Source organism: Cheilinus undulatus, linkage group 4 (assembly GCF_018320785.1).
Source record: "Cheilinus undulatus linkage group 4, ASM1832078v1, whole genome shotgun sequence".
Classification (NCBI taxonomy): Eukaryota; Metazoa; Chordata; class Actinopteri; order Labriformes; family Labridae; genus Cheilinus; species Cheilinus undulatus.
In genome coordinates this window covers 36,811,098-36,835,700 of record NC_054868.1, presented here as the reverse complement: position 1 = coordinate 36,835,700, position 24,603 = coordinate 36,811,098, and the positions used below count along the sequence as shown (strand labels likewise).

General features: G+C 41.0%; 1 protein-coding gene across 3 annotated transcripts in view; it reads left to right on the top strand.

The window, feature by feature from the left end:
- Positions 1-24,603, top strand: part of lef1 (lymphoid enhancer-binding factor 1) — a 58,069-nt gene that overhangs the window by 1,540 nt on the left and 31,926 nt on the right. For all 3 annotated transcript variants that reach the window (XM_041785972.1, XM_041785971.1, XM_041785970.1), the window contains exons 2-3: positions 1,278-1,344; positions 2,510-2,631. In XM_041785972.1, coding sequence (XP_041641906.1) covers positions 1,278-1,344; positions 2,510-2,631 — 189 coding nt within the window. The remainder of the gene's footprint in view (positions 1-1,277; positions 1,345-2,509; positions 2,632-24,603) is intronic.

Below are 24,603 nucleotides of genomic sequence, written 5' to 3'. Positions count from 1 at the left end.
ATCAGCTGGGCTGCACCCACAGCTCACCATCAGCTAAATATGTTCAGCATCAACGCCATAAAATCTTTTCACTGATACAAATTTTTTTCCTTAAATGTCTTCATAGAAAATGCCATAGAAAAAACATCTTTATTTGAGGGAAAGTCATGTGTTTGCATGCATTTCCAATGCCATTCTCATAATAATTGTTGTGTCTGCTTTATATCGACCAGAAGTTATTTTGCAAGCATTTAGGTTAGAAGGAAAAAGAGACAGCTGAATTTTTATTCCATTCGTAATAATTGGGTTGAAGAAGGTGAGTTAGGTCTATCGGGATACATTTTTCTATGTATTAATGTGTTGAATTCATTGTGTATGTAAATGCATAGAATCTCAATGGAAGAATTATAAATAATGAATTTTTAATGCCTCTAAAATTATTTCTCTGCCGCTTTTATGAAAGCTGGTATTACATTAGCTCCTATAAAGATAACATTCAAGGCATCACAGTTGTTTTTAATTTTTCCTGCCTCTTCCTACTCGTGCACTGACCTCAGGATGCAGGCTGCAGCTTCCCCACCGCAAAGTTACCCGCCTGTTTTTGTCATTAACCGCGGTGTTAATGAAATTTTGGGTGCATCCTGAAAGAGCCTGTGCACATTCACCACGGAAATGTCCTAGAGACGCACGAGACAGAGGCAGAATGTTAATTAAGAATCCAGTGAAGTTCCCTCGCTCTGCTTGAAGCCATCCTGAGGGGTCTGAACTCCAAAAAGAGGTCCTCCTTCTCGTAAAGAGAGAGGAAATAGATGTGCGAAAAAGCGGGAGATTTTTCCTTTTTTTGGGAGACAAAACCATCTCCAATGTTTTTTCTTTTTTATGGGACGCTTTTATTTCACTTTCACAGAGAGGCTTTTAATTCATGACACTGATATGTTTTCTATTTATTAGAATTTTAGAAGAAGGCTTAAAATGAGACATGAAAATGAGAGTGGTCCTATGGCATTGAGAACAAGTTAATTTGTAAGCTCCTTAAGGACATGAAGCTTAATTAAGTGGTTCTTTTGAAGCTTTGATGCAGGCCGCTCCATCACCCCTCTATAGATAGTACTGTGTTTGTGTGTGTGCAAGCTTGTTCTGCCTTGGTGACAAGCAATAGGGACGGCATTTGTCCCAGTTGTATTTGTGGGTGTCTGACCGTATCAGCATGTCTGTGTGTGTAACTGCATTTGAAAACCCTCCTAATTGATTCACCATCATTTCTATGTATGTTATTTCTTCCTGTTTTCTACTTACAGGCAGCTAGACAGTCCCAAATACCGCAAGATTCATATCATGAAAAACACAGAGACCATCCGGATGATGGTAAGTGACACAGCCTTGAGCAAAGAGCTTGTTAAATCAGCACGCCTTTTAGCATGGCCAGCATGTCATTTAGCTGTAATAAAAGCTCAAGATTTTTAGGATAATTCGCTGGAGCTTGAGAAGGTAAGGGTGTGAAAAGTGCCACCTATTTTGCCTTCACACAGAAGTGATCACACTTTGAACTGTTGGTCCTTTTCTTATCAGAGCCCCTGTTTCTGCTCCTCTCAGACTCATAATCTCTCATCCAAGTCTAGTCAGGACATGCTGCACCTTCATGTTACCTGTTACCTCCCTCATTGATGTGGGTTCCTGCAGAAATGCATAACAAAGATTAAAAAAAGATAAGGATGAGTTTTTTATTAGGAATAATCTTGACTGCACTTGTAGAGTGAGGCTAGAATTTAAATAATTCACAAAAATGCTCTTGTGTTTCTTATTATGCAATTCTCCTTATAAACTACTTCCCCCCATCTATCAGTCACATGCAACATGTTGCTCCCGCTCCAGGCTCATTGCTTTCTGGCTTTTGTAGTCTGACCCTGCTGCTGCAGGTCATCATTATACTCTGAAGAGGAGTGTGTCTCCTCTTTGTTCCCCTTTCACTCCTGAATAAGACCCCTTAAAGCAAACAGAGGCTTTTTTTTCCTTTAGAACAAGATCCGTGTTGCCATCAGGTTGTGTACCACAAACACCCCCCCCCCCCTTTACTCTTATTAAGCAGCGTGCATTTGAGTGGCGAGTGGCTCTGTATTGAGGCCTCCTCTTGCACAAAGCCTCCCCCTCTTAGGTCAAAGGCGTAGAGGAACAGTTGGGGCGTCTCCTGTTTTGACACAGTCTGTATGTTCTTCTAATTGGTGCTAATTGGCACAGAGGGGCTCCATTGTTCCTCTGCATAATACGACCCTCCTCTCCAAGACGGGAAGAAAGGGCACAAACAAAAGGCCGAGGAGAAATGGGGCACGGGTTAAAACGATCCGCAGTGATATCATTGCAGCGCCAGAACAGGCAGGCCAACTTTGTCCCTGTTACCAGCCTGATTATACTGGCTCAAACACATGAAAGACTGATATGTTTTAAAGCTCTGTTAAGGTAAGGAATTCAGAAAGCTGTGGTTTGAATATAAGTGTAAGCACAGACTAAGAAGTGTCCCTTTTTTTCCAATCAGGAAAAGACTTGTATGGTAAAGGCCATCCATACCCGAGCTACCCAGGCTACATCATGATGAGCAACATGAACGACTCTTCTTACATGAACAACGGCTCCCTCTCTCCGCCCATGCCAAGAACGGTCAGTGCATACTATTTCCTATCCAAGTCAGTTAATTGTTTGATTTATTGACGCTGTTGGTAAAGTTATGAAAATGAGAACAGTAAATAAGTAGTGGAAAAGCAATACGCCTTTTGGGATTGTTGTGGTAAGGGTACATAGCTAATTTCAACCAGTCAGACTGCATAAAATAAATCATTGACCATTTTAATTAAAGCATGGATGACAGGACGAAATCAATTCAAGTTTGTGAGCATGATCAAGACATAAAATATTTTATTTTCTTACATCTGTTAAGGCTATGACTGATGCTGTTTCTAAAAAAAAATACTTTTGCTTTGTTGAATAGAAAGACACAACAAGCTGTTAAAGTTGCACCTGCTCATGTGGGACCTGCAGGGTTAGGCACTGATTCACATATCTCAGTTTAAGACCGGAACTGTGGCCGGATAATAAAAGCATTTTTAAACTCTGTCATAGAAATGCTGAAGAGTCTGGTGAATTTGAATGGAGCAGCAAGACTCGGGATTAAAGCAACCTGTTGCATCTCCTGCCCACAGTCTCTGCTGTGCTCTGATTTTTTTTTTAAAGTCCTACTTACTGAATTTTCTACTTACCTGATAAACAACACGTCTGTTATGTTTCTGACACTCTTGATGAGAGCAGCTCTTCAGTCACAGTGCATTTATTTATCTGTTTGGGACTTGTTGGGGGGAATTTAAATTAGAAGTTAGGAGATATTGCCTTTAGCTGAAACTATTTCTTGTATAGCCTGGTGAAATACAAACAAAAAGTTATGATAGAAAGCACGGGATAGGATGAAAGTGAGCTATTAAGTTCCCAAAATACATGTGAAATCTTTACATAAACTTTGAGCTGATTTGAAAATGGCATCATATCATATACTTTAGATTTTTGGAGGCTTCTTAGGCAAAGAAAACCTTCTCTGTGAAATGCATTCTTGTGAGGGGCATTTGTTTGCAGCCAGCAGTCAAACATACATCCAGACCAATCATAAATACAGCATCAAAACACAATAGATAGAAGCTCAAGAGGCAATACAACAGTAGATGTATATGTTATGAACAACACAGGCAGGGACAAATATGCTTTTGAGCCTTTTTGTCCTGCATGCTGGCAGGCTGACTCTGTGACCGGATGGTAGCAGCTTAAAATCAGAAAATAAAGGATGGCTGTGATCAGCAGGGATCGATTGAGCCTTATTTAAGGGTCCAACTTTGTTCAACTGTGTTAGGTCATGAAGGGTTGAACCTGAAATTTTGCCACAGATTCTTAAAATGCTCTGCATTCTGTTGCGATTTTTGAAAAGAGTGACTGTCGCACAGCTTGAAGCTGAAATTTTGGATTTAAGATTATAGTAAAATAACTTTGATAAAAAAGATAAAGCATTTTGGGTATGGCTACACTTTTCAACATGATAACCAACAAACTTCACCAAACACAAAAAAATGTTCCCTTAAACCACAGGCTTAGTTGCCACAGTTGCTTTGTGGTGTCTCTGTGCCAGCTTTGTACGGTCTTCTGTCCTTGACTACCATATGCAGCACTTCAGAGACTAAATGCCTGCTATACTTTCCTCAAAATTCACAAGAGATAAACAGTATTTCTCATCTTATTAAAATCTTAAGTGCTGCATTTCTACATGACCCTGTAAGCCTTCTAATTATCCCAGCATGACAGACAGAGGAGACCTAAAGACAACATCACGTCCCTGCAGAAGAGCTGGTGGTGCGGTCCAGGGGTGGCGTGCTATTGTTGCAGATATCGTCCCTATGTGACCGTATTAATTTCAAGCCAGCTGCAGGTCTCTCTCTCTCTCGCTCGCTGGCGGCTTCCTGTGTCTGTCCCGTTTGCAAATTTCTCCTCTCAAGACAGACATAAAACGCAGGGCACTCCAGCAGCTGTCCACTCTAATCCTGTTTTGTCCACGTCTCTGGGTCACGACCAGCCTCAGTCTGGCTGGAGTTTAAAATCACACTTAGATGGTGCAGAGAGGGGAGCAAAAGCTCTGGGTTGTTTGTGCTTTTGCAGCTCATACGCGTTAGTTTCATCAGGGTAAAGTTGTGAAATGTGACTTCTGTGTTATTATAAGAATCGGCTTTCGTGGGCAGATGTGATTGTCGGGGGCAGATGCCACATGCTGTGTGTAAAGGAACTTCATTCACACGCAACTCTATCACGGAATGATGTTAAAATTGCATTGCTTCCCCTTTGCCAAAGCTGCAGAGGGTGAAGGTATGTGACATTTTGGAGAAAAAACCTTATCCTGGTTACCTCATGGTTCGCCCTCTTCGGTACAAATAGGATATTTTTCAACCAAACTGTGGAAGTGATACTCAAAAAATTCTCCTTCCATGGCTTGTTTTCTGGTTAATTTTATCAATTATTCCATCAAACGCACCGAAAAAGCTCTCAGAGGTCTGTATGGAGACCAGCTGACTGTATGAGAGGAAATTACCCTTCGCTGCACATGAATTAGGCCAGGCAGTTAGGCAGCTCATGTGCTGCCAAAACTTTTATAGCCACGCTTTCATTTCATTTACCATGGCTGCTTTTTTTTTTTTTTTCTTCGCCCAATTTCCCCCTCCTCACCCTGTCTTCAATAAAACGGTAGTCATATTATATACGTTTCTTTCACTTATCCAATAAAAAGAGCCAAGGCTTGGTGGAGGGATCACGGTACATGAGTCCTCTGGCTTTCTCACTGATGTCAGCTCGTAGCCACAGTATATCTGCAGGCCTGGGATCAGTTTTCAACCCAGATCAAAGGCACATTCCCTCTTTCATTCTCTTCCATCCCCAGCCCCAAACCGCCGCCCCCGATCCCAGTAGTTTAGATTGATTTCCATTGACCATGACATTCCTGCACATGCCGTCCAGTCATGATGGAGCTGTAGGGAGTAGCTGATTGTCAGCAGATTTTTACGGCTTCCAGCTTGATAGGTTTCCTCCACCAAGAGGGCTGAGATTTTTTTAGGTGTCAAGATGCCTAATGGTGTTCGCTTCCTCATTCATGTGGATTTGAAACAATGTGACTGCCTCAAAGAGGCAAGGGTGTGTTATGAAAACCCTGCTGGTTGTGTAAACCTATAGTGGTGTCAGGATGTGGAGTCTGCAGGGTATCCTGAGCCAAGAGCTGCGGTGATCTGGGAGGTGATAACGTGATTTAGATCTTTCACTTTAAGGAGCAAAAGTGAGTTGTGTTCATTTTGCATCCTAAGTAGAGCTGGTGCCTAAGTAATTAATGATGCTCTATGATTTCAGACATTTATTATCATCTTGTCCAAAGTTACACCTCAAGTGAGAAAGAAGGGGGGGTTTGGACTGAGGAAGCAGGAAATCGGAAGTTTGCAGATGTATATACATTTTTTCACCGTGGATGAGCAACACCTCAGCTTGTGGAGGCTTTTTATCTTTCTGAAAATTTGTAGTAATGTTTCAGGAAGCAGAGCTCCAGGGCTGTCAAACTATTAAGGTTTTTGATTGTGATTAAAATCAGGATTTCAGTGGTTAATCCTGATAAATGTCTTTTTTTGGTCATATTTTGAAATTTAACTATATTGCATTTAAACTGCAAAATCACTTAGGATTTTTGTACTTTGTTAAACAAAGGGTTAATCTTCTTGTTTGCATAGAGACCTGCTTTTTTAACTTATATTTTATGTTTCTTTCAGTAACAAACAGAATACAAATCTTGTTGTCAGAACACAGTGTTCATTTAGCCTTTATTATTGTAATCTTCACATTTGTGAAGGTATTTTAATTTTCTGCATTTTCAGGAGCTTGAATCTTCTTGAAGCCTTAAAGCATGTGTAAATTTCTTCAGATCATGTAGCTCTGCCATGATGTCCAACCAGTTTCTCTGATTTCTGGTCATCCTTACACCATCGTCTTGCAAGGGCCTTCTTTGATGCCGCTAGAAGTATTTCAACTAAGCATCTGCCCTTGCTTTGTATGTTTTCTTTTTAGCTTGATTACCCAGATAGAATACCCCAAAGTCATGGGAAGCCCCCGACCTGCTTTTAATTTGAAAGAAATCAAGAACCTCAGGTTGGCAAAAGATGATGACACCTTACCATGTAAGATGGAACTGGTTATGGATTGGAAAAGGAAGCAGAAGCGATGGTTAAAAAAGTGCACAAGGTGTCGATGACTTGTGGCTTGACCGCTGAGCTGTCTGCTAGTTTATTAAAAGTGAAATGAGATGTTGAGGAGAGGCGTACTTATTTTGCATCAATGTGGCTGCAGACAGTGGCCTAACCAGGGTGTGCTTAAAGAAGCTATAAAGCGTGCAGTTAAAAAATGTGAATGCCCTTGTTATGAACCTTATTTTCTTTGGGATTAATACATAAATGCTGACAGCCCTTGTATAAACTGTACAAAAAGCCTATTTCTTGGAATTAAGAAGTTAGAAATGATTTAACTATATAATCAGAAAACTGGGAATTAGTTTTTTAGCAAGCTATCCCAAATCCATGTTTGTTTTTAATATGGATATTAAAATTGATCAGAAGTATTATTGAGTAAATGAATAATCATAAATCAAATTTCCCATGTAGATATCTATCTGTATTAAGTCTCATTTGGTTACTTTCCTAGAAGAAGAAGCTTGTGTACAAGCTTCTGTGAGGAGTTTTCAATTGGGTACAAAACTTATTGAAATTAGCATTGATGCGTCTCTGTGACCTTCCAAAGCAAAAAAGACTATTAGAAATAATAGAGATGGGTTCTATAAAGTTATGTTCAATTCTGCTAGCCACTGCCATGGGTAGGTGTCAAACAAAGTGAAAAAACTTATGTTTACGTTTCCTACAGTTTAGATTATCTTTGAGTGACACATTTGATGGTTAGTATAAATCTGAATGGGTTGTTTTTTTTTAATCAAGAAGAACCAGCTACATATGCGAAAACAAAATCTGCAAGGGTAAAAATACAGCTTTGTCCACAGGGGGTGCCCAAATTTACACAAACCAAAGTTTCCTAGGTTAGATTCACACTGCAGTTAAAAGTGACCCAATTCTCTGACTCATGTCTGATTTTTTACTCACAGCGTGAAAGGACATATCACACTGAATTTGATATTTTCATATCAGATTCAGGCCACTTCCATATGTGGTTCTAGATCAGATACATATCTCATTTTTTGGAACTTGACATTCAGAATTGAGAATTAAGACCTGCAGTATGAACATAGCCTTACACTGGCTACACACTAGACAGTTTTCAACTCTTTATAACATGATAGACCACAGACGTAAAGACAGTTTCGGATGCTTTTTATTATAACAATCCTTCAGATACACACACACACACGAGGATTCAGTCAGATGGCAAGACTTTACAGTAGAGACTCCAGAACATGAGATCTCACAGAAATGCTTGATGAAACGTGACTTTAGAAGAAAAATGAATATGGAGGACAATCAGTGTTCTTAGCTGGCTGTCCTGGTGTATTTTTCAACCAAAAATCAAATTGTAGACGTTTATTGTCGCTGCCTGGTCTGCAGTTCTCATTGGCTGTTGTAGGTTATCCATCTGTGGCAGTGCTACATGACGATCATAAATATCAAACATTCTTTATATTTACAAGTTTTGACCAGGAGCAGTAGCATAATCATACTGATAACCCATTATTGAGGATTATCTGGACAAATAATCTGTTGTGACAAGCCTTAAATCAGGTCATGCCCTTTGGATCATTGGGGGAGGCAAACCTGGCCATAATAAGGCAACAAAGGGAAGATAAGATCTGTTACTTAGTTGGATGCTGTTTTTTCTGCTATCTTAAAACACCAGTTTATCTCTAATGGCATTAACAGTTGCATGAAAGATGATGATAGTGTGAACAGATTGTTTCCATATAATGACCCATAATTCTGGTCTAAACTTTGGCTTTATTGTGTAAAACTAAGGACGAATATGAAGATTGTGTATCCCTCATGAAACCTGCTTTTGGTCCACATAATGATGATAGCCTATAATAGTAGTGATGATAATGGTTGCAGAGTATCATGTTCAAAGCATTTAGGATGTCATCGCTGCAGTTTTGATGTGTGGAAGAAGTTGTTCGCTGCTCTGAGAGGTTTTGTCTTATCTTTCGATAAGTGGTCCTGCAGCCTTTTTAGCTCTTGTGAGGATTTGAAATGACAGCTTCTAAATAAAGATCAACGTGCATGTGATGGACTGTGAATATTTTTAAATGACCTGGGAGCTATTTTCAGATCAAGCTGCTGTTGTCATATGAAAAAGTCTCTTTTGTTTATTTTAATACATCCTGCAGCTTCTGAGCTCTTTAGATCCAACATAAGCCCCTTAAATAAACTCCTAAATGAATAAGATAAAGGCACAACTGTTCACTCTTTTGTTGTGATAGTGCAGATGTTGGAGTGAGATTTTTCAGCTGACTGTGTTGATCTGTGTCAGAACAGTCTCATGGTCCATGGAACAGCTCGAGGTGAGGAACGAATACAATCTCCGATTTTTTATTTTCTAATCCGAGTTTTGCTGTTGTGGTGGAGGCAGCTCTTTCTCCTTTTCCCGTTGACTTTTTTCTTTTTTTTTTTTTCCTCCCTCTGGACCCTCAATTGCAGATCCTCATGGCGAGAAAGAGGGGGTGTGGGTGGGAGGAGGGGAGGGGGGAAGCAGCGCAGTACTTTCCTTTGATGTAGTGGGAACGTGACGGATCTGCTAGCCAGTGTCTCGCAGCGTGGAATCACTAACCCAGGCTTACCTAACGGGATTTGGTAGGACCGCTCTGGTGTCCCTCAGTGCCATGTGTGTCCTGAGCTCATGCCCCTGGCGCTACCGTGGAAGAACCCTGTTAAAGAGAACACTACATTTACCAGCAGCCCTCCATGTCCACACAGAACGCTGCAGATTGAAGCTTATGGCACAAAGTGGCGTTTTTTTAAAAGTGTCACTATATGTTTGACAGGCAGTGGCAAGTTTACTCCAGCTAAACTTCATAGCATGATTGTATGTATGTTTTAGGTTCAGCATGTTTATTGTGATCTAAACATAGTAAAATGTTGGTGAAAAACAGAAGTGTAATTGCCTCATTTCATGCCATAAATTGGTGTATTTTCTGACATGCAGCATGTGTATCAAAGAGTCGCGCTGACATTGATGTCATCTGCTGTGCAGTGCTGCCAAACAGTGAAATATGTGTGTACACATGAAGGACAGCAGTCCGGACCTCACACAGAAGAAACACTCGGCGTCTTTGGCGTCTTTGTAGTTGCCGCTGGGTCGTGGTGTTTTATAAACAGTGCCATTAACGCTTAAGGTTTCTTCTTGTCCCCCCACAGCACGGTGATGCTGGTTGACACATTTACTCCATATGCACGCCGCTAATGACGCCATGTGGTTGCAATCACTTTATCGGTGTGTTTCATCTTGTTAAATGGAGCTCAGCAGAGTGATTGTCTACAAGGACCAAGAGCCCCAAGAGATGAAAACCAAGAATGAGACAAATAGAACTATGTAGTTATTTTTGTTTCTTGGAGACTCATTTTTCACACCTTAATGATTTAGCTACGTTTTTTTGTGTGAATACTTGACACATCCCTGATCTTTCGGTATCATGTATTAATATAAGTTGCAGTGCAGTTTTGACAGTTTCAATTTAAATATTGTGACTGTGCAATTCTGTCAGATAGCAAAGGTTTTAGGGATGCATGATATAATTGGCATGATATAGTTATCAACAGACATGAGCTTAAAAAGTAAACAAGCATTATTGGTAAACATCTGCTGCTTACAACTGACACAGCAGCTGTAAATATGCTCCTATATCAGCAGTAAATATCGCCCTGTATTGGCTATAAATATCAGCCAACACTGGCTGCATATTTCATCCTATATCAGCTGTTTATATTGGCCTACATATGATGTTAAAATCAGCTGATGGGAAAATAACTGTTGGTATTTCTGACTGATAAGACAGCTGCAAATGTCCAATCAATTGTAAATATTGGCCTAAACTGGCAGCAAATATCAGCCCATGTTGGCTGTAAATAGCAGCCTGTATTGGTTGGAAACACCAGCCTTTATCAGCTTTAAAGGTTGCAAGTTTCAGCCTGTATCATCTGTAAATGTCAACCTATATTGGCTATGAATATCAGCTGAGTATATGTGCCTATATCAGCATATATCTTCATATGTTGGCAGGAAATATCTGCCACCATTGGCTGTAAATATCTGCCTTCATCATGGCTGAAAATAGTAACCTTTATCAGCTTTAAATATTGGCCTATATCAGGTGTAAATATAGGCTTACATAGGCTGTAAATATCAGCCTGTGTTGGTTGTACAAATCAGCCTTTATCAGCTGCAAACACTGGCCTAATTGTCTCTAAATATAAGTCTATCTCAGATGTGAATATTTCCCTTTTTTGACTATAAATATCAACCTGTATTGTCTGTAATAATTTGTCTTTATCAGCTGAAAGTGTCAGCCTATATTGAATAGAAATATCAACCTTTGTTCACTGTAAATATCAGCCTAGGTTGCCTATTAATATTAGCCTGTATCTCTGTAGTTATCAGCTTATATAGGCTGTAAATATCGGCCTGTATTGGCCTATTAAACATCCTTTATTGGCTGTAAATATTAGCCTATATCTGCAGTAAACATCGGCCTTTATTTGCTGTTATTTTTGGCCTATATCTTTTGTAATTATTGGCCTTTATGAGCTGTTTATAGTCCCATATAAGATCTGTAAATATATGCTTTTATCGGCTGTAATGATCAGATTAGATCCACTGTAGGTATCGGTTGTGTGTATAAATAAGTCAGATCTGAAGTCTTTTTCTTTGTTAATCCTCACTACTTAAACTTTTATAAGTGCATTCTGCGGACTGAGGTTTTCTGTCTAAACTACATTCATGAATCAACATCGGTATCAGCTGAAGAAAATCTTTGTGCATAGGTTTATATAAAAAGAATAGTTTTGATTCTTCCTGTTTGAAAAGAAGAGACAAGACTTATCTATTAGAGAAAAGATTGACCTGTTAAATGTAGTACTTTTTCATGCTTGTAATCACTGCCACAGGTCTGAGTCATATTGTGAGAGCTTGTCTGCATTTCCAAAGATTCACAATGAGTGTTTAACTGTTACAAAAGTGTGGGATGGGAATTTTTATTTATTAGAAGAAAATTCTAACAGATGTGATAACATCAGCAAAAACATTAAAAAGTATTGCTTTGTGGATAGGGAGCACCAAAATCAACCCAAACGATAGGTTCCTTAGAGCAGCTTTAACATTTCAAATAAAGTAAAAGGCAGATAAGAATCTGTGGAGAAAGTAAATATTATTAAGTGTTTAAAATTCTGTAAATGTGTCCTGCTATACTTCTATGAAGGAAGTAATCATGTGTGTCACGGTTGTGGGCATGAAATGCATGCGCACTATTGACCTCAGTTGATGTTTATTTCGAGCATGTGTTACCACTCAAAGCGAAGCACTCATAGATGATGACACTTTCTTTGCCCCCCATCCTCCCACTGAATTGGAAGAAGCTTAACCAATCAAGCTGTGCAGCCTGGAGCCAGCCAGTCAGGCCACTTCTCAAGCCCTCAGCACCTGCTCAGAGGACTTCACTCCTCACCCGCAGCCTGCTGCTGATCTCCAAGGGTCAGCTCAGGGCCTTGCCAAGGTTGTCCCGCATGTTTGCCCCAATTCTGCTGGGTGTGGACTTCCTGTGAGGGTGGATCAGAAAGGGCAGCGTGCAGAGTGTTGTTGTTGACGTGTCTTAACTGTTGGTGATGTTATGGCTAGTTAAAGGAGAAAGTGGGTGGATTTAAACTTTTGGGGATGTTGTTTTCAGTGGAGTTGAGGAGCTTAGGTTCAGCTCAGTGTAAAATCTGCACTTCAAAACTACTTCTGTAATCTCTGTTATCTAAAAATCTGTGAAATCTGTGCCACCTAATTGACCTGCTTCAGTCTTTTAACCCCCTATTGAAGCTCGACAGTAGTCCCTCAAAGCCGATCACAGTACCTCACTGTTCCCTGACACAGTCATAAAGTGAGTAAAAACATGAATAGCTTTATTGACTTCATCCTGACAGCTTGCAGGTCCATATAGAGGCGAGCAGTGTTCCAGCTAGTAAACTGCAGCGTGGGGAACAATAGGGCCACAGGAGTGAAACATGGGTGCAAATCCTGCCGGCTGTGTCCAGACTTCAGAGGAGCTCAAACAGCCCTCACTTTGTACGGCTAAGAAACAGAGCTATGATCAATAGCTGCTCTGTTGTATGAAGCTGGTCAGTCTGTGGTGCGCTCCCTCCCTCTTTCTCTTTGCTGTTTCATATTTTTCAGAAGCTCATTATTTCTTTCTGCTGTGGGTGTGAGTGCTAAAGAGGCTCACATGCAATGTGTATCTGACAGCGCTGAAATATTAATGGTCCCCAGTGTAGGAGGTTGGTATAGGGCCCGCATAGTTTCAGTACAAAGGGTGCCTTCTCGCCACCAGGCTTTATTAGCCGAGCTGTTAAATGAATGGATGGATATAGCTCAGGCTTTTCCTTGATGCCTCCTTCTGTGTTTTTGCGCTAAACTTCAAACCGCTTTCTCCTTGTGTAACAATTTCCAGAACGAACACTGAGCTAGTTTTAGTTGGAGACTTGTGCGCACACAAACATGCACATACACGAGCAAAGGAGCTACAGCACTGAGCCTTCTGTGGGAGGACAAAGAGGAGGGTTCTGCTATCAGTTCATTTTGTGTGGTCTCCCTCATAAAAAACACCCCGTTCTTTGACTGTGAAAAAAAAGCCTGTCTTTAATTTTTGGGAAACCCATAAAAGTTTGTCGCTCCTTTCATATCGGCGGCAGAATTGAAAACAAATGCTACATTCACCCCTCCTCTCCTTTGAACTGGCCAATTATGGAGTTGTGAAAATAAAAATCAGTCTGTAGATCTCCTCACCCCCTCTCTCCTTCCTTCTCTTCCTCCCTTCCCTCTCTCTTTCTTCCTCCGTCACTTTCTTTTTTCTCCTCCCCCTTGTTTTTGAAGAAACCGAGGGGGATCACTGATGTCAAAGTCAAAACCAAGAGCATTAAGAAAACTGGCGAAATGCAATACAGCTGCAATCCGACATGACGCTAGAAAATAGGGCTGAGGAGCAGAAAGCCTCTCTCCCGTATTCCCAGGGCGCGCAACTGCTCCCGGCCTTGGCTTTGATCTCTTCAAAGCCTCCTGCCTCCTACTAGATGGAGAGTCTTGGCTCCCGCTCGTGAGCGCTGGAGAGAGGCAGGGAGGGAGGGGTTGGGGGGGGCTGTTTTTTAGGGGGGAGAAACGTCGTCTTTTCCTTTCCAGGGCTGAAATCAATCACGGTGCCGAGGCAATTATGTGTAATTCAAGTCCAGCCAGATTAGTGACTCCTGTTACCTGAGCGACCGGAGCTCTGTAATCTGCGAGACACACCGGCCTCACCGGCAGAAAGGAGTAGCCAGGAACAGGCGAGGGCACTTGAGGGAAAGGAGGGGATTGAGGGGGAGAGGTGCTGAAAAGCAGGCTGCCATGCTGCTGTCCAGCAGAGCAGAAAATCAGAGTACAATGGAGTGATTACACTTGCAGATGTAGCCATATTTATGACGAGGCGGATAGAGCGAGCAGAGAGAATGACGAGCGCTGATTGCCATGGAGCTTGCTAGTTAGCGTGCTAACGAGCCGGCTCTCTTTTGTGTTAAAACATGTGCCTAATGTCACCTCCAGTCCTCCCCCACCATCCTCCACCCTGTCCTCCCTCCAGTGCCATATCTCTATCCCTCATGCCCTCTGCAGCCAGCTCCAAAATGCAAGCTCGACCAAGGTGTCTGCCCCAGGCGCCAATTTACTATGGCTGGAGAAAAACTCAGTGGCCCCAAGTCACAGAGGAAAACAGGGGAGCTGAATGCTGCTCTCTCTCTGCCGCTGCTGTCTGATCTAGGCGACTCTTTCAGTGTCTTAACACACAGCAGTGTAACGATTTACACCCTTCTGCTTTTTTAACATGCCTCAGTGAGGAGATTTATCCCAATTATGTTTGCTCCTAGTTTAGGCAAATCTAGAACGATGTAGGAGTTTGATGCTCATGACTAATACCACCTAGCGTACGTTATGAGATTATTTATTTGAATGGCTCTTTTTTTTTTATACCAATGCTATTTTCATTGGGGACCTTGGAAACAAGTAATTGGAGGTTGTATAGAGGGTAGAGGGAAAATGCAGATTCACAATATTAGTATTTAATTTGAAATATATGATTGCGTGTTCTTTGATTTTGCCTCGGTGCTGGCTCTGTAAGCTCTGATGTCACAGAGATGAGAACAAGGCTTTGTTTTTTCCTCAGCAGTCACTTGATGCAGGATGATGAAACCCACCAAGATATCTAGCAAGAACGTGTTTGTTCATCAGATGAGCTCGCCTTGTGCTTCGTGTTTCTTTTGATCATTGGACTGCTCGGCTGGTGATGGAAGGCACTTATTTTACTCGTGGGAATGTACACATTGAATAAATTAGATATACCGTCCTGTTATTATTATATATTCTAGTTGATCAGGAGACTTTTAACAAGGCATGCTCAAGGAAGTGAAGCCGACTCAAAAAATATAAAGGTCACGCTGAATGGATTATGTGCCATCAATGGAGCTACCGTCCACCTCAGCAGGGGTTCTTAAAATCCACTAGCAGCCATAACCCCTCGGCTCAGGGGCCAGGTGACGCTTTTCATGTCCTCCAACGGAGACACATCACAGAGGTCTTCTCTACTTTGAGCTGCCGTCATCAAACAATGCATCAAAACATCAAATCAATCCACCCCCACTGTATCTCTGTCTTTTGAGATGAAAGATGGGAGAAGTGTAAGTGCCCACCTCGCCCCTCACCTCAGTAAACATTTGCATTTGTCCCATCCCTCTACATATCCAAACAGCTATAAAGTTTAGTTTATGAAATGTTCATCAAGTCATACTATCTTAGCTATAGCATGGAAATGAGAAAACTGATATTTACCTGTTTATACTTACATATGCGACTGATATCCGTCTGTCCATTTAGTATAGATGATGCCTCTTACTGTCTGACACAAGAAAGTTCACTTCTTTACAGATAGATAGAAACCTGATAGAAACTACCCATAGCCTTTCTGTCTTCGCCAATTCGGTAGCTTGAAATAATTCTTCAGAAGCATACCAACACCAGGACTGAGTTTAAAAAACAATTCTCTGATTCATATTGATTTGGTTAGGATTTTGTAATTGCAATATTGATTCATATAATCTAGAAAACAATCTTTATATATAGGCCAACTCCTTTTCCTGACAGCTCCTTAAAATTTGACCTGCACTGAAGGCTTGAAACTTATGCCCAATCATTTTATTTTGGATATCTGGCACGTGTTTTCAGTATGAGCTGGATATGCATATGCAAGACGTCAATACTACTAGTTTGGGTTCAGTGTTTAATGCAAACCTTGATATCTTTGATAATTAGTCTGGTTGGGAGGTTCTTTGTACTATTTCCAATTATTGCTTTCTGAGAATCTCTTTAATGTTGTATGGTTTGTAACTACAATGTCCCCATATGAATCCATATTTAATTGAATCAAACCATAAATCGAATTAAATCGTGACCTTGTGAATAGGAGAAATCGACTCAGGCAATCGGTAGCAACACCGAGCTCCAGCGGACACAAAAACAGGGCTCATTTTCGTGTAAGGAATTAAGTGAAGAAGACAGCCTGGCAGAAACATTAAATGTTTTGGCAAATATTTTATTGAAAAGACATGTGAACAGAAGCTAACTTTTCAGCCATTCAGATATTTCGTTTTACCGACTTATACCACCTAACTTTTCTCTTAAATGTGTAAATATATTTATTGTAGACTATAGGCCTTCATGATGTTCTGGTGTTTCAAATACATGGGCCAGGCGTAGCCATCCAACAGGCCAAGTGGAGCTGGCACCATGTAGTTCCTAGAGTCAAGATGATCTGACATATCGACTGATAAATCATGATGAATGTGATCAAACCAATTAATCTGACTATATTTCATGTCAAGTTAATGAATGACTCCTTGTAGCTGGTTATCTAGCTAGCAGCTTGTTTCCAAAGCGGACACACGGTGTCTAAATCCACTGCAGATGTTCAATTTTTTTTACAGGCCTGTGGCATATTCTGGATGAAAATATTATTGAGGGGAAGGGTTTCGTAAGCACTTTGGATATGATGGAGATTAACATCGGAATGAATGGCCATGCCTCTGTAACCATACATATGCTAAAATGAAGGGTTAATCTCTGCTACTGAACCTGAAGCATTACTATAACTTGACTTTAGTAAGTATGGTGGATATTGGTAGTTAAGGATATTGCTGCATTGAAATCTTTGCCTTTGATGGAAAAGGTCAGTGACAGTTATTGTATACATACTTTTTTTGAATAGTTCAAGAGTTTAGCATCCATTACATATAATACAAGCTTCGTGATGTTACCAAGGCTTGCGTTGGTTTGTGCGGAAACTGATGAAGAGAAGATGTAAAGAAAGATACGCTTACTTATGTAAAATATTCTGCAGCCTGCTGAGCTTATTTTTCAAAGAGTGTTACTTATCTAATCAGATTTTGGTTGCATATAACATTTTATAACCAAAACATATTCCCTCTGCTTTTTATTACCTGACCATGGGCCCAAAACCCAAAGATTCTAATCATAGTGTGAAATGTTTATGCATCTATTACTTAAAAAACTTTTTGGCCCTTTTGTTTTAAAAACAACCTAAGTTGATCATGAAAGAAGTCGACACTTAATTTGATTAGTTCACTATTAAATCTTTACTTTTCGTTAAAAGCTAAAGTTGGTTTGTCTTAATGTCTGAATGAGATTATAGTAAAACATGAGCAGACCACTAAATCCATCTTAAAGCTGTATTACAACCACAGCATCTCCATTGTACAGCTTATCATCAGCGCTACGGCATCAGGTGCATGAGTGTGCCCTATAGTGTTAGTGTTTCCATATATCCTGAGCTTATAAGGAGGCCCTTTGTGTTGCTGAAATTCACCATTACCATTTCTTTAGAGGTATCAGAAGGATAAGCAGATGTCTTCATTGCAGTGCTACACATGGTCATTGTTTTGTTTGTATTAAAGCCCCTGCCCCACAACCCTGCCACTGAGTGAACTGACAAGGGCGAGTTTCCATGTGACCGTTCAGATCCTTGGAGAGGTTCCTCAAGTGTTCCCTGAATCTGTGGCGATGAAGAAAAGCCATTTGTTCAGAGGGGATCAGATTTGAATGGCTTTGTGCTTTTCATTCAGATCTTAACAGGGGCGTGTGTGCCCGGCTATAAAGGACCCCTAAAATGTGTGGTTTGATTAAGGACTAATTCCAGGCTGAAAGGCAGTTGTTGGTAGTCTTTACCAGCTAATCCTTTAAAACATGGACTCACACCCAAACAGGGAGCTGCTGGTATTGTTGTGGAGTCTATAATGTGAGTAAGTAAGCTGAACGGTCTGCAGTGTGAGCTACAACCATGAATGTTTTTTGCATTCATGGTTGTGAATGCAATTGTCCAAAAGGGGACTTCTTCTACCTAACAAAAACCCTCTTCTTTGAATTAGAAGTTAGGTGTTCTAGATGGTTGCATTATGTTGATTGGACACAAAGACAGATACTGACTACTGATTTCTGTTTATGTCACATTAATTGTTGGACATACAGTGCCTATAAAAAGTATTCAACCCCTAGGATGTTTTACTCTTTAATTGAATTGTTCTACAAAGTTATGCAGTAAAGATAAGCAATGTAAAATAAATGACTGCATAAATATTCACCCCCTTCAAGTCAGTATTTAGTAGATGCACCTTTGGCTGTAATTACAATGTGGAGTCTGTGTGGATAGGTCTCAATCAGGCTTGTTCATCTGGACTCTGCAATGTTACTCCATTTGTCTTCTTGCAAAACCACTCAAGCTCTGTCAAGCACAGGGATCTGGCATGAATAGTCCTTTTCAAGTCCAAACACAAATGCTCTATTGGATTGAGGTCTTGTCTTTTTGCCATTTTTGTTTAGCTTTTGCTGTATGCTTTGGGTATTGCCTTGCTGGAAAACAAATCTACCCCAAAGCCATAGTTCTCTTGCACACTGAATTAGATTGTCCTCCAGGATTTTCCTGTATTTTACTGTATTCGTTTTACCCTATACCTTTAAATGCCTCCCAAGGCCAGCTGTTGAGAAGCATCCCCACAACATGATGCTGCCACCATCGTGCTTCACTATGGGGATGGTGTGTTTGTGGTGATGTGCAGGGTTTGCTAAACATAGTGTCTTGTCTGATGGCAAAAAAACACACCATTTTGGTCTCATCAGACCAAAGAACTTTCTTCCACTTGACCATGCAGCCTCCAGCATGCCTTTTGGCAAACTCTAGTGGAAATTTGAAATGAGTTTTCTTCAACAGTGGCTTTCTCTTTGCCACTCTCCCATAAAGCTTTGACTGGAGAAGAGTCTGGCCAACACTTGTTGTATACAGAGTCTCTCCCATCTCAGCTACTGAAGCTTGGAGCTCCTTCAGAGTAGCCATAGGTGTCATGGTGGCCTCACTTAGGCACACTAGGCAGACTTACACATGTGCCATATTCCTTCCATTTCTTGATGATTGATTCAACTGAACTCTGGGGATGTTCAGTGGCTTAGATTCATTTTGTATCCATCCCCTGACTTACACTTTTTAATAACCTTTTCTCTGAGTTGCTTGGAGTGTTCTTTTGTTGTTACAGTGTAATGGTAGCCAGGAATACTGATTTACCAGTGACTGGACCTTCCAGACACAGGTGTCTTTACACTATAATCATTTGAGACACATTTATTGCATGTAGGTGATCCCTGTTTCACAAATTTGTGGGACTACTAGCACAAATTGGCTGGACCTCTGTTGAATTAGGTTGGCGCTCTTTCCCATGAATCATTCTTCACTTTCTCTGTCTCCAGCTTTATACTCTTTCACTTCCCTGTCTTTCCAACGATGGTATAAAAGCCCCCCAAAGGATCTTAAAAAGTAGGTAACCTTGAGAGAAAACAGACTGAGGGTATTTTGAAGTGCAGTGGGTTCATTGAGATCAAAGGTGCACAAGTCATGTGTGTTTTGGGTCAAAAGTTCAGATCAAAGCCAGGACACAGGTGTCATTACACCTGGGGCAACAGCGCTTCTTGTGACTAGCAGTTTTCTCAACATTACATAACCCACATACTTCACCCTTCCACAACAAACACACTCTATTGACAAATTTCAGCAGATTTTCCGTGAGTTTTATTTTCTGCTCCATTAAGTCGTCAATGCACGGGATCACTAACATGTCGGTATTTTTATTCTTTCTATTCTTACACACTATGTTGGTGGGTGTGCATCTGTCTGAGTGAAATACAGAAGGAAAACTAGGTCAATACTCTCTACAGCTCAGGCAGAAGCCGCTCTCATTCAGATCACCTCCCCATCCATATTTTCCTTGCGTGTGCCACTGAAAAAGCTCCCGCACGAACGCAGCAGCGCCTCTGCTGCCTGTTTGCTGTCTGTCTCCGTCCTGCTCTCCCTGGCTAGCTTGCAATGCTAATATTTACCCCTTCCTTCCTGTGGATGTAATTTGCAGTGTTGCATTGGAGCTTGCTTGGGCTTAGGGAGAAGAGTTCTGTCTCCAGCTCTCGTCTCCACAGGTAGAGACACACAAAGACCCCCACCAGACTCTATTTTCCCCCCTCAACGCTGAGCTCCCAAATCCAAACTGACAGCCATTCATGCCCAGAATACCTGGACGAAAGCTGGGGGGGGGGGGGGGGGGGGGGACACTATCTAGGTGTAGCAGGCAAATCCTCTCTTGTTCAATGGCTCTATGAAGCCCCTGCACGAGGCAACTCATCAGCACTTTTTCCTTCTTTCTGCTCTGCGTTTTCTCTCCCTCTGTCTCCCTGTCTGTCCCCGGTATTGTGCTTAGGCGAAGATTTTAGTGAGCTCGCCACACAGAGTTAGCTTGTGCTGCGATTTTATTTGTGTACATCTCTCAGGGCCTTCGAGTGTTGTTGTTTGAATGTGGATGTTGGCACCACAGCGCAGCCTGGCATGAATGTAACTACTCAGCAGACCAGAGCTGGCTTCTAATGATAAATCATGCAGTGTGTTAATGCAGCAGCAGCAGGGTTTCTATAAATAGTTACTGGAAGAGAGGGATGCCGATTGATTCAGGAAGAAAAAAAAGTATGTCGCAAGCTTGCGGTCATCTGTAGAGGCCCTGTTTAAACATAAGCCCCAAGATTGAAACACACAACACATCAGGCAAAAGAAGCCATGGCACAGTTTCAGACATTGTGACTCTTCTTTTAAGACAGGCAGACACATTGATTGCATTCAGTTCTCAGCCCATTTTTCAGCCATTTACACCACTGAGAGTTAAGTGCTGGCCGATTCAGACAACCCTTTTGATTCTGGTGTGATTTTAAAGATACATACCAAATATTAGTGGAAAACACTGATAGCTAACATTTAGCCAGCTTTGATCGACCTTATACCACTTAGTATCAGACTGTACTGAACTAAATCCATTTGTTTGGAGGTTTTATACATTTTAGGCAGTATACCATAACTGTACTGGAGATCAGAATAATTATACAGATCAGTATCCAAATCTGGTACCGACATAGTACCAGTACCAACACATACCAAATTGCATTGTAGATTTCAGTGCTTCATTTCGGCACCCCAGCCAACCCGACACAACCTCCTGCCAATCTGAATGAAAGGCACAAAAACATGTTACCTGAATTATCTGAACTTCATTGTTTGCCTCTGATGCAACACCTTCTGGATTTTGTTCAAGCCTTTTACTTACAGAAGATATTCATCCACCAAACTATCACGCTTTTTTTGTCGTAAAAGTACAGATGAAGACATTGTTTAGGCATTGGTACAATTTGTGTTTTTTTCACATCGCGAATGCAAGGAAGGATATTTACACCTGCAGCTTTGAAAAAACTAGGATGTAATAGCTCCTAGTTCTCAGAATAACTTGAGTTGGATACATTCGAACACAGGATCCAGGTTTGGTTTGGAGGAGAGAGGAAGTGCAGGCCTGTTGGCAGGCTTTTATAATGTTGTTGGGATGAGCCTATTTGAATAGGACTGGCATGTCCCAGAAGCACTATTATACCACTATTATACTGTTGACAGTATTCTATGCCTTCTCTGTTATTTTTTTATTGTTACAAGGTGCACAAAAAGCTGCAGGTCACTTTGCCTTTCTGAGGCTGACTTGCTGTTCATTTCAATATCATTCTATGACTTGTTTTGCACTCACCATCAGTGATACATCAGGGGAATTATAAGTTTAGTTTCTTTAAGGAAGGTTGTGTGGTGTGATATGAAATCCTGTGGTTTTCCACCTCTAAGATTAACTTCTCTTTGCCCATGGTGTTGTATTACATCTGGGACCCTTTGACTGACTGATGGCGTGGGTTATTCCACCTGTTGTGAGGTAATGTTGATACAGTGAAGAGATTTACAATCAGGATTCTGTTTATTGAGTTGTATTTTGAAATTGAAAGGATACTCTGTGCATTCTCATTCCTACTCTGTGTAGATTGACAAGTACTGGCTGTGGCCTCAGTTTACACAGTGTATTTGCTCCAGAACATGCAGCACAGACGCAAACAGAACGTGGAGCAGATGGACTAAGCAGAAATTGAGGTTAACAGAGGCAGAACATGTTTGTTTTAACAACATGCCTCATGATCCTGCAACAATGTATTGTGATGTCAAATTACATGCTATTTCAGATTCAGTGTACATTTGAGTTTTAGTGAAGGCAGAGCTTTGATCGGGCAGACTGTTGATGGGAAAATGGATTGTGCATCTTTTTTCCACTTATATTAAGAAGTTACACCATTCTGCATGACTGGTGTTGACTAATGTGGGAATTTTCCGTTAACATCTCCTAATTAGATCCAATGAAGTAATGGTACCAGAGAGAGCAGCCATGTTCTTAGTAGGGGAGTCGATGCCTGTTGGGTGTTTAAGTGTGTGTGCGGTCTGTCTTTTGTGTATGTGTTTGCGTGTGTGCTCGTAGGCCTGCTGACAGTGGCACTTCAGCAGAATGTTTGCCCTTTCCTCAGTCCTTTGATGTGACCAGGTCCTGCTGTGATAATGAGCCCTGTGCCCCGCCGCAAGGTGAACATCCTGCAGTACGCCTAGGGCTCTGCCAGAGCTGCAGCACAGCCCCCACCACAACTACACACTCAAAGTAACACACATGCATTCACAGCAGTGGAGAAGAAGACCTCCACTCACAGTTGATCAGCTTCCACACAGCGCTCAGATAGTGAGAGTGTGACAGTGGTCAGTCATGTGCCACAAAAACACACCTGTGCATGCACTCAGCATTAGGGCCTGGCTGTACCCAGTGATCAATATTAAAATAGAAAACAATCCAAACAAAAACTAAAATCACTTTGACTCTTTGTATTTTCCCTCAGATCAACAAATCCCATGACAAGACCAAAACCAGCAATGGGTAAATAGACTTCAAAGTATTTAAGGCCCCTCACTCCTTGTTTTTGGTCACAGCCTGAAAACCATTAAGAACATATTAGTTAGCCAAACCACCAAACAAGTACTCCAATTATTCAAACTACGGTTTTGGTTTTAAGGAAGTTATGCATGTATAACCAGCTTTTAAAGGTTATTTTCTGGCATTTAGCCTTTATTACAAGCTACAGCAGAAGAGAGAGAGGAGATGTAGGGAGGGGAGAGTTCACCTTTGAGGTGCGCCTGCTCACAAATGGTCTTAACCAGTGTTAATTTAGCTGCCGATAAGCCATAAAAGCTTTTTTTTCCCCAGATATAGAGTATTTAGTGTTATAAAGTATGAGATGGACTAATGTGTTCCAGATTTTGGTATTTGTATGGGATATCATGAGGAAACTACTACGATCCACTAAAGTGGATGGCAGAAGTGCAGATTCTATGCATTCTAGCCAGTAATAATAATTAATAATTAACACAAATGTCACTGGCTCTGTCAAATAAAGTAATTCACCTGAAGGTTGCTCAAAGAGAAACTTGTAAAGGCCAGTCAGAAAGAGGCATTTCTTGGTATACAGGCAGTGATCGCATGTTCGTCCACACAAATAAATCTCATCATCAGACATGCATTGAACAACAGCTAAACAAGGCATCATGAGTACTCATGAGTTCTCATTTGGCTGAAAAGTCACTAGGAAACAGGGTCACATTTTAAACCGCAACACCCGCATTTGCTATTGTTAGCATTAGCCTATTCTGTTGCTAATGACACAAAGTCATGTAACATACTTTGTTTTACGGGGCCATAAACTTATTTGCAAGCATCTAATATTGACATTTCAAGCTTTCTTAACTTTCCATGTACAAAATGTGCACTACACAGATTACTATAAGGAGTTTTTGGATGGGAGTATGTATGTATCACCAGCATTCAGTAAGTCACATGCCTCTTTTGCACTCCTGTTGTCAGGTGTCTTCACTCTCCACGGAGGTCACATGCGTAATAGCCAATCAGCTCTAAATTCTAAGTACCCCTGACACATAACGATTCTGAATATTGGTTACCGGCCTCCTGATCTACTAGTAATGAGTATCGCCCCTAAAAAAATCAATGTTGGTAGACCCTAATCCTGTCCGTGTGAAGTTGCAGAACTCTGTGTCAACACAGCCAAATGAATAATGAAATCATCTATTTTTCACCTGTTCTCTATATGCTGATTGTTAATAACAGTATCACAAACAGTAAACAGTATCAGTATCACATTCAAGGTTGTCTTGTTGTAAGAAATAACAGCGTGGCTATGACTGTCTGGCTGAATAACAGCACTTCCTTTTGTGTGAAATTGCCAAAATGTCTGTCATAATTTACCAAAATTCAGTTGGCAAAATTATGGATTCCCACCCATCCCATTCCTTTACCT